This window comes from Halyomorpha halys, unplaced genomic scaffold (genome assembly GCF_000696795.3).
Source record: "Halyomorpha halys isolate HHAL.00 unplaced genomic scaffold, Hhal_1.1 Scaffold1761.1, whole genome shotgun sequence".
NCBI classification, from domain to species: Eukaryota; Metazoa; Arthropoda; class Insecta; order Hemiptera; family Pentatomidae; genus Halyomorpha; species Halyomorpha halys.
This window is the reverse complement of record NW_027112893.1, coordinates 105686-117215: the sequence shown is the minus strand read 5'-3', so window position 1 is coordinate 117215 and position 11530 is coordinate 105686. Positions and strand designations below refer to the sequence as shown.

At 33.3% G+C, this 11530-nt stretch overlaps 2 protein-coding genes across 3 annotated transcripts in view; both read left to right on the top strand.

Moving 5' to 3' along the window:
• Window positions 1–2351, top strand: part of LOC106690578 (probable cytochrome P450 6d5) — a gene marked incomplete at its 5' end in the record, with an annotated part of 8399 nt that extends 6048 nt beyond the window's left edge. The window contains 1 exon segment of the mRNA XM_014436049.3: window positions 264–2351. Coding sequence (XP_014291535.2) covers window positions 264–436 — 173 coding nt within the window.
• Window positions 1–11530, top strand: part of LOC106690582 (cytochrome P450 9e2) — a 41438-nt gene that overhangs the window by 1131 nt on the left and 28777 nt on the right. The window contains exon 2 of one of the 2 annotated variants that reach the window (XM_067050585.1): window positions 3317–3458. The gene's annotated coding sequence lies outside the window, so the exon portion shown is untranslated. Of the gene's footprint in view, window positions 1–3313; window positions 3459–11530 lie in introns of both variants that reach the window. The other variant, XM_067050584.1, reaches the window with a different exon arrangement.

Here is an 11530-nt window from a genome sequence, read left to right as displayed (position 1 = left end):
ACATGTTTTTGATAGTAAGAGGTAGCTAACAAACGGATAGGAATTTCAAGATAATTTCTTACATAAAACTACATAAGATGAGTAGGGAACAGATAAACAATTGTCAAAATTGATTCCCTGGGATTTAATCTGCTTTAATCACTGGTTGTACTTTGACGACTGCTACCGTAGACTGCTATTTATTATGAACAATTTTATAATCACTTAATAGTTTCATAGAGTTTATATTTACAATTAATCTTATCTTTTTTTTTCATTTTCAGCTATGAGGTATGCAATGCTTGTGGTAAAATATGGTCTTGCCATTTTTCTCTTCAACTATACTGCCAAAATATCTCCTTCGACCGAACTTCCAGTTAAATTCCTTACAAGAGCATTTGGAAATATTCCAAGTGAAAAAATATTGTTCAATATTGAGAAAATAAATGAGCAATAGTAATTATGTTTGAATTGAAATAATTTTATTTGATAGCTGAATGAGGAACAAGTAAATTTAAAAAAAAAAATATGCATATATTTATACATTTAAGTATGAACAGATATGAATATAAACAAAAATATGTTTTATCGGTTCCTTAAGAGTATTGTAAAATAAAACTGTCATATTCTGTTACAATTTTAAGTAAAATTGGAATTAATCAATCAATCAATTATTAAATTAGTAAGGCGAAATTTTTCTGCATCCATAGGATCTAGAAGACTCTTATAGTTCAAAATTATATCATTTACATTGAAACTATATTGAAATGTTATTATCTTAAAGCACATTAATTATGTATAATTGATAAGCTGCTCCTAACAAGGTTCTATCTGTCACTTCTTCAAACTTTTCAGCGATAAGAAAAATAACTCTTACAGTTGAGCAAATTAACATATTTTCAATTTTGGTGCATAAGAGCCGTCACTAATGATTACTGGTTGATTCATTGGAATATTCATTTCTAGTACAAGACAGATTAGGCCAGAAAGAATATCTCTATACCAAACAATTATATTTTATTGGAAATAAAATTAGATCCTTCTCAAATGGAGCCTTTTAATTAACAAACGAAATATACTAACAGTACTAATATAATTGATTAATAATTAAGTATATTAATTATCATAATATAATAATCTATTTAAATATTTATAATCCCATTCGATTTACTTGAATTTATTTTTGGTGTGATTCATATTTATGGTACAGTAAACGATGACAGATAATTTTATTTATGTGTTCCTTAGAGGAAGCATGTTAAATTTGTATAAATTGGGTAGTATACAATCAATTTTCATAAATATTTTTATTTCAGTATTTATTAACCACATATAATTAGTTACTTGGCTTCATTATTTGCAAATTTTGATTTTATATTTAATTATCATTGTATTATTTGACATTCTACAATAAACATAAAATTATAATTTGTGTTTTTTCATTAATAGTTTATTCTTGCTTTTTTCATCAATATTTACTTATCATAGTCAAGTTAATGCTGATTACCATTACAAATGATTTTAAAGGACATTTTATTTAATATGATTAGAGCAGATAAAATTAAAATATATACATGATTTATTTGTTTAATTTTTATTATAATCTTATAAAAGACAAGCCTTTAGTTATAATATTTGCTATAGGGGTTATAAATATGATGCCTGTTTTATAGTTTGAGGGCCAGACCTTGAACCTTCCCCTCCATATATCTATAAATTATCCATAGTTGTATTCCTTGTAACTAATGATTAAAAAAAATCCAATGTTCCCAGAAAATAAAAGTGACTACTATACAATAATGGCTTTTAAAGATGGCTCACTCACCTGATTGACTTTAAGTACTTTTTCTGTTTATTGTTACTCAACATTTTGCTCCATTTCGCCTTAATTGGCCTTTTACTAAAGCTGGATATTTAGAGAATCATAAACCGAAGAAAAATAATTGGTCCTAATCACTAAAAAACTGAAGTAAAACAAATGTTTACTAGTCGTTCACAGGAAAGGTAAAAATTCAAGTGTGGTAGTGACTAAACGACCAATCATAAGATTATAAGATTATTATTATTTAAAAACTACCAATCACATTTTAAAGTGTTTGAGGTGGTTTCTTAGAAAATACACTCGATTAGCACCATAAGGGTTGTGGTATATACACTTTGAGTCAGTAGCCACCTCAAGAGTACACATCAGTGGTATAGTTAGTTATCAGATTTATTGACATTTTCAAGAAACTTTAATGATAAATTAGTTTAATTATATTAAATAGTTTATATAGCTGCAGAAATTTAAGTGCCAGTAAAATTTAATTAGACAATGTATTTATTCTTAGGGGACATTTGTCCCAGAATAAAATTATTTTTTCATTAATTCATTCATTTAAGTCATTTTTGTTTATAACTAACTTCCTAAGAACCTTTAAAACAGACCCTAACACATAGATACAATTATAACAATAAATAATGATTGAGGTTCACACTTCCGCTCCATCCTAAATAAACATATATAGTTGTTACCTGAATGCCAACAGTTTCAAATATTACTGGTAACTTAGTACTGAAGCCAGAGCCGAAATATAGAATTCATTTCATAAGAAGGTTTGAATATGCATTATGAAAGTGTATTCTATCTTAATATCAATAGGGCTTTGTGGTACATTTAACTAGTTTCTATTTGAGTACTAATAGACATTTGCACAAATAACAATTATTCAAAAGCTACCATTTTTTTTTTCTTCCAAATAACTAAATATTAATATTTTATGAATTTATTTTGTTTAATAAATCATGGAAACTGCTACTTATTCAAAGCTGAACATAGAAAACTATTTTTGAGTCCATTTTAACCAGCATCAATTTTATTCTTAAATGAGCTCATTATGTTCGAAAGGTCTCAAAGTGCCTTTTTTTATTTAAAAAAACAAACTTTTTCCCCAAATAACGAGAAAAAAATTAATAAATTTAGCTTTGTAAATATCTTTAAAACAGAAATTCCTACAAAGATAATCTTGATAAACAATATAATGCATTTATCTAGCTTCAATCTGGGTGCAAATTGACACCTATAAGCCTCATAGTTCCTGGGATATTACCTGATAAACCAAATGTTTATTCCACATAATGAGAAACCAATATTCTGTGGATTCATTTTTGAAAATACAATAAAACCTAATTTTTCTACTGAGATAATCATAATGTACTATGATGTGGTGCATTTAACCAGTTTCAATGTGAGTGCTAATAGACATTTGTACCTCTAATAGTAGCAGGATATTCACCAAATTAAAGTCAGATTTCTTCTTATTTGGAAAATAAATTATTTTATATTTTTTTCCAGAAGAAGTGCACCACGGCCACAGAGGGCCTATTGTATGCTGTCCCTTATCTGCTCAAAACAGGCCAGATACCTTTGATGTCTGGATATTGTAAACGGGTCAACCGTCTCGCCAAGTTTGAGGTCTAAGATGCTATCCTTTCTGAAGGTAAGAAATCATGTCTTTGCTGATAGATCAAATCTACAAATGATGTGTTATGCAGTCTCATCATCCTTTCTGCAGAATCTACAGATTGGTGACTCTGTCAGCCTCATTTTATGGAGCAGCTTATTCAACTGACAGTGTCCTATATAGACATTGTATACCTGACATGTTAGAATCTAAGAGAAGATCATAACACAAAAAAAACAATCCTTCCTGGCCGTGGGCCGGACCCGCCTCACTAAGACCCCTAGGGAGCGACGGTCCTATATTACTTTTGAAATATTACCTTACAACAGGAAGAAGAAACTTCAAGATAGACAAATCAAGCAATAATTAAAAAGCACCTGAAATTGAAAAACGGTATGGAATTGAAAATTGAAAATGGGTTTTAGTGCCTTAGAGTAAAATACAAAATTAAAAAAAAAAAGTAAATAATATTATAATGAGGTGTAAATAGTTGACCTTAAATTAATATGACAAGATGGTCGGGAGTTGCTATGGCATAAATAAGCGTCGTATCTGATAACCTGAAACTACCTTCATTGATTGATTGTCTTTACAATGTAGATATTCCACAATTTCAGGTACACACCATCGAAAGATCATTTTATTATACCGATACTGAGACCTAAATTTAATATATGTCTTAAATTTTCCTTTTTTTTTTTTTTATTATAACAAATAAATGCCTAACAAATATATTTTTTCTCGAAACGTTTTTAACATTCTTTAAAATAGAAGATATTCACTATGTTTTGAATCACAAAAATTCTCATAGATTTACAACTGGTGAGATGCTTGAGGCATATTTAATATCTCTTTTTTAAGGTTTATTTTTATCTACCATTCATTAATTATTTAACGGCATAAAAAGAAGGGAATTATTCATCAAAATTTTGATTTTTGAAAAACCTTAAATGATATGTTATTCCTAGTTATATTGATTAGATTCATACCAAATTTCAAGATGGAGAAAAGCAGAAATCAAGAGTAAATAAAATCTAAATGTTAGTAAATGCTATAATTCATCAACAAGAAAGGTAATCTAATTTTCACTTGAAATAAAACACTAATGAAATAATATAGATTATTTTTTCAAAATTGAGAAACATAAATATTGGCAGCTGCAGAAACATCCCTTTTCATCTCCAAATGTGCAAACTGTGATGACTAGCATGTTACTTCAATTTGTATACGCAAAGCCCATCAGGATGTTTTAATAACTAAAATCCACAACAGGGCCAAATCTCAACCCATCAATAATTTAACTTGGAAACTATTTTTCAGTCTACTGGCACCAAACTCCAATCTACATTCTGCAAGTGCACCATCTTTTCATGATCCACCTCTTCCCACTACCTTACAACCAACTTCAGAAGAGTTCCCTCAAAAAATCTCAAATATTAATGGATGAACACATTATCCTTAAATAAATATATAACATCAGAGTGCTCATGAAAAGTAAGTTTGTGCTAGAATCCTTTCTGGCCTCTCATAGGCTCCACGTAGTTGTACTAACGGATACAAAACCTGCCTGATATGCACATATTTACCATTGCTGTTAATTCATGTGTAAACTTGACTCGTTCAGTCACGGCGGCATTGCAGCTTCTATTGTTCCTTCATGAGTTATAGAACATAACAACATCAAAAGGAGGGAATGATCATCAAAACTTTGAAAAAAAAAAAAAAAATGTTTGCTATTCCAAGTTTTGATTGCATTTATTTCAAGGTGGAGAAAATATGGAATCACGAAATACCTAGACAGAAATACAATACATTATTATAGGAGCACTGAATGCCAAACACCACTAATGTTACAGCACTAAACATGATGCATTAAAAAATAAAAAAATAGGTACACCATTACACATCCTAATGCATACATGTACAGACAACATTCCACCCATCATCCAGATTCAAACAATAACCATATAGATTCATAAATTGCTTAATACTAAGTGACAATGACCACATTCACATACTTTAACATGACTCAGCACCAATAATTTTTATAGGACTAAAATATAACTTCAAACAGGACTGAAAAAATATTTTCAGAACACTCCATATAAAGTTACATCAAATCACTCAACCTCTCCCTCCCCCCAACGACATGGTCAGTGACATCATTACATAAAAGATTATACACAATACCATCTCCAGTCCGATACCGATGTTAAATCTTGCTCAAATATATCAATATCATAAAAAAATTATTTTTTTTTTTTTCGATCCCTCTAAAACAGAAAAAACAATAAATAGATGAATAAAATAAAATAAATAGTGAATGCTTTATTATGGGAAAAAATAATAAATCATGTTGATTATTACCTTTTACTAACTGTGCTATTTTAAGGTTACCTGCAATGCTTATCTATTTATTGTGAAATGTCCATTCTGTATGGTCCTACAAGTAAAGGACCATAGTAAGTTTTTTTTTCGATCCCTCTAAAACAGAAAAGAAACAGTGAATTAGAGAGTGCAACCATAGTAAGTTCAAGTAAATGCTGGTTGCAATAACTAATAAGGAACAACAACAATTATATATAATTCTTTTAAATTTTTGCTTCCTTCATCTTTTCCGTGCCAAAATGATACAACCTGATTGACTATTTTTTTAATAATTTTTTTTTTCGATCCCTCTAAAACAGAAAGAAACAGTGAATTAGTGAATGCTTTACTGTGAAAAAAAGGAAATAAATAGGGTTGGGTATTACCTTTTACTACTTTTGGTATTTTAGGGTTACCTGTAATGTTTATTGTTATTTATGAAATATCCATTCTAAATGGTACTATTTTTAAATCTGGAGGTGAGTGGCCTCCCCGTGTTGTATCGCACAAAAGATAGAAAAAATAAAAACATTAATTAATAAAGACAATAGATAATGGTAAAATAATAAGAAAACAGTCAGAAGTCGAAAAGAAGTGTGGGGGAGGGGGAGGGGGGTGCATCAGAAGATGGAGTTATAAGTTGATGTTGATAGGGTTTTTGGAACCTTTCCTGCCCTGCCATCTCGCAGGAAGGGGGGATGGGGTGATAGACTGGAATACTGGATTGAAGGAAGCAGGGAGACTGTCAAAGAATTTAATGTGTCTCCGTGTCATGTGTTGTTGTACAATTTGTAGCTGTAGTTCGTTGTGAATGTGCGTCATGTTACGTCTTTCCAGAGATGTCCCTCGACATATCTTCTGTAGTGTACTGTTTTGGTATTGTTGTAGTGATTTCAGGGCTGTTGGATAGTGTAGAGATAGATAGTGTAGTAGTGGTGCGCCGTGTAGGAGTGATGGTCGTAGTATTACTTTGTAGATGAGTAATTTGAGTCTGAGTGACAGCTCTGGTGAGTAGATGAGGTGTTTAAGTTGGTATGATGTTGTCTTGACGAATTGTATTCTGTTCTGTATGTGTGCAGTGAAAGATAGATGTGTTTCTAGCTTAATGCTAAGGTATGTGAGATGTTTCTTGGTTTGTATTGTCTGTTCGTGGAGTTTGGGTGCTCTGTTGGGAGTTTTCTTGTATGAGAAAGTGATAGTGTCCGTTTTTTGTGGATTGATGTGAATGTTTATGTCTCGTAGTTTGTTAGCGATGAGTTGGGCCGCTGCAGCGGCCTGGTCCATGGCCTTGTCTGCATCATGCTCGCCGAGTATATGGCTATGTCATCAGCATATGCAGATATTTGAGCATCGTCAAATTTAGTCCCGACTATATGGGCAGTATATGTGTTGAATAAAACTGGCGCAAGGACCGAACCCTGGGGAACGCCATAAGTGACGGGCTTGGGGGCGGAGATTTCAGTTTTGACTCGGACTGAGAAAGTCCGATCACAGATTTAGAACCCAACAATGTCGACCAGCTGGTTCGGGAATTGGTGAAGCCTGAGTTGTTGGATTAGTGTGGAGTGGGATACAGAGTCAAAGCCTGTGCACAGTCTAGTGAGATCATGGCTGTGGCAAGGTTTCTGTTTAGGTTGTTTGCTGCATCGCTTTGCAGCTTGGCAACATTTTGGTAGCAGCTCACACCACGCGAGAACCCGGTTTGTTCTGGGGGGATGACGTTGTGTGTGTGATTGACTATGGCTTGGCCCCGCCCTGTTTATCTATGGCTGCCCCTTCTCCCAGTTTAGATGCTGGGTACTCCCTTGCTACATCACACTATTCAAAACTTCTCCAGTGGCGCTTTTTACCAACAGCCGAGATTGAATCTATAAGAAAACGAAAGAACTTCTATTTTAAGCTCATTCCACAAGAGTGCTCCTTATTGTTTTCAGAAATATCGTCGGATGTTAACTTCATTGTATATATTTTGATGTTCTGATTTTATAATAATGCAAAATACTTTTACATTTGTTAATATATTTCTCAATAAATTAAGACAAATAAAGACTTTTCTGATCCACTTAAAATTAGTTTCTTACAGGCCGTGCCTTATCATTCCCGATGCTTATTCTGACTCGAGAATCCTCACTTATCGTTATTTTTAAGGAAACAATGACCCAATGAACATTAGGAGGCCCTTCACTTCCAAATATTTCTGGAACAATTCATATGGAATAGACACATCAAAACATCAGATAAGTATTTCACCGTATACCTTCAAGTACCATTGGTAGAAAAAAGTAATATTCAATCTGAGTTATGTAACCATACGTAATGCAACCTATTAATTTAATGTTTTTTTCTGATTTAGAGGGATCAGAAAAAAATGACAGATAAGAGACATTAATATTTCGGAATATTCTACCACTAATTTGGAAAAGAATACCGGATTATTATTTTACCTCTAGTGAAATAATTTTCTTTTCACCTAAAAAAGAGGCTAAAAATGGAAAACAGCATGAATTCCGCCACTATCACAGCAACTTTGACACTATGCCTTTTTTGCTGGCAACATTAGGGATTTATTTAATAAGGATAATTTTTAAAACTCTAACAGAACTCCCGAAAAACGAAAAAAATTTTAGTTCGCGAATTTTCGGCCTGAAAAGTCGTGAAAATGAAAAATTCTTAGAGTTCTAGTAGCTCTTAGTAGCATTACTTGTCGTTTAAAAATTTAAAACTCATGTCACAATCTCACAAGAGGAGAAATGAGTTCTCCTCATTAAAAAATAAAATCACGAGAGGAGACATAAAGAAAACATATTAGAAGACAATTCTTCCCGGCCGACTCTGAGAGTTGTAACCGTCTTGGAAGGACCTGAAGCTCTTATAAGCTGTATATCTCTTTTGCTGGGAACATTATGGATTTATTGAATAAGGATAATTTTTACAACTCCTGGGGAGCCAACAGAACTCACGAAAAACGAAAAAAAATTTCGCCAAAAAAATATTTCTGTATCTCAAATAACTGCAACTATGACACCCTATATCTTTTTTTTGGCAACATTAGGATATTGTTTAATGAGGAAAATTTTTAAAATTCAACAAGAATTTCAGAATTAAACAATAACTGCAACTATGACACCCTATATCTTTTTTTTGACAACATTAGGATATTGTTTAATGAGGATAATTTTTAAAATTCAACAAGATTTCAGAATTAAACAATAACTGCAACTATGACACCCTATATCTTTTTTTTGGCAACATTAGGATATTGTTTAATGAGAATAATTTTTAAAATTCAACAAGAATTTCAGAATTAAACAATAACTGCAACTATGACACCCTATATCTTTTTTTTGACAACATTAGGATATTGTTTAATGAGGATAATTTTTAAAATTCAACAAGAATTTCAGAATTAAACAATATTCTAATATTACTAGAAAAAATATATAGGGTGTCATAATTGCAGTTTTTTCGGACGCAGAAATATTTATTCCGGCTAAAAGTTTTTTTTTCGTTTTTCAGGAGTACTATTGCTCTGCTCCCCCCTCCCCCCCCCACAAGTTCTAAAAATTATCCTCATTAAACAATATTCTAATGTGCCAGAAAAAAAGATGCTCCAAAGTCGTGCGTATTTTTAATTGGTATTTAACAACATAAATGTTTCTTATTTTTAGTTGAAACTGTAAAACTCATAGGGTAGCTACTAAAACTCTTCGAATTTTTATTTTTTCACGCCTTCTCAGTTCGAACTAAAATTTTTGGATATTTTTTTTTCTGAATGTTTACAGTAAAATGTGAGCCCTACTGTTGCTATCAATAACATGACACCATTTGAAGCATGGTCAAACTCCAGCCTGATCTAAGTCACCTTAGGGTGTGCGGCAGTACGGCTTATGCCTATATTCCAAAGTGTATGCGAACCAAGTGGGATCGGAAGTCGAAGGTATTTATATTCATTGGCTATTATGATGACTCCAAAGAATACAGATTGATTAACCCTTCTACTGGATGGGCCACAAAATCCCGAGTGGGATTTTTGATGAGACTTTGTTCAGAGATGTAAAATTAAAATCAAATGAACCAAATATGGCAGATTTTGTAGAGTTTAGACTGCAAGTTCCATATAGTAATCAAGAGCCTATGCTACCTAAATCGCCTGAAACATTTTACCAGCATCCTGTCGAGGGCAATTTTAATATATCCTCTGATGATTGTTCTGCAGCAGAACCACCAATACATGAACTTCCTATGAGAGAGCGCAAATTGCCTCAACGTTTTGATGACTATGTCATATCTGTTGCTTTGTCAATTGACTCTTCTGGAGATCCATCAACATTAGACGAACCTCTTTCTCAGCCTGACTCTGAAAATTGGAAGATGGCCATCATGGAAGAGTATAAGTCACTTCTCAAGAACAAATCCTGGGAACTGATCGACCACCCTAGGGACCACAATGTAATCAAATGCAAGATTCTTCCGAATGAAACATAATGGAAACTCAGACAAGACTAGATATAAAGCACAGTACAGCCAACATGGGACTATTTCTTGGACCTATGCGTCAAGTGGGGATGTTGAAAATTAATGACGAATGAGTTCCTGTGCTACATCGTTTTGTTTTGTAACTTTTTTTTTCTGTTTTTTCTGCGTACCCTTAAAACTCGCCGATCATACATGACTTGTAGACTGACCCTGCACCACGTCCGATCCTCCTGTCAAATCAACTCTAGTCCAGCTACCCTAAAATTATTGACTATATATTGTCTGAGAACTGCTGCTGATTCACCTCAACTCCAAAATTGGTGCCTGAACTTAAACACATACGTAGCTCAACACCGTAAAAGGCATGAATCCTTATAAAGTCTAAGTTTTTCAGGATTTTATTTATAATCTAATTTTTATACCGGAGAGAAAAATTGGCATGTAGTCATTTTAAGTTTTCATCTCTATTATCTCTCTTGTATTATAATTTATTGTATTATTAAGAAATAATTTTTTTTTTCAGAACCCCTAAAACAAAAGCTGATGATAATGCATTTGAATATAATATTTACATATTTATGTTCGTCTGCGATTTTACCTTCTACTGTTAAAAATTCTTAGGAATTGTGTTCAAATAATGCCACAACTTGCAAATTGATTAAGTATTTAGTGGTTTTTTGGTACACATATGAGATTTGTATAATCATGTGTCTCTATTGCTTTCTGCTCTGTCATTGGTTATTGTTCTCTCCCCACTACTATCTGCAACCGCACTGGTTCCATTTAAAAGGGAAGGTACGTTATATCCTTATGCCACAGAGAGGAGAACGTCATCCCACCACAGCAGACCGGATTTCAACGGGGAGTCGCCTGCGAGCACCACCTGGCGAAGCTCCAAGCGCACACCATAGGGCAGATGAAGAAAAACTGTCCAACGGCCTTCATCTCACTAGATTGCAGCCAAGCCTTTGAGAGTGTTTCCCACCCGCTTCTACTCCGCCGACTGGAGGAATTCAAGTTTCCAGCCGCCCTTTGCCGACTCATCCGAAGCTACCTCAGTGGAAGATCCCTTGTCGTACGGGTCGGCGAAAGCCTTTCCTCCCCAGTCCCCACCACCTGCGGAGTACCTCAGGGATCGGTACTAGGTCCAGTACTATTTGTCGTTTTTACTGCACCTATAGTAGCCATCGAACACCCAAAGGCAGTGGTAGCTGCCTATGCGGACGACATCGGCATCTACGCTTCCAGTATTAATGCCAAGACAG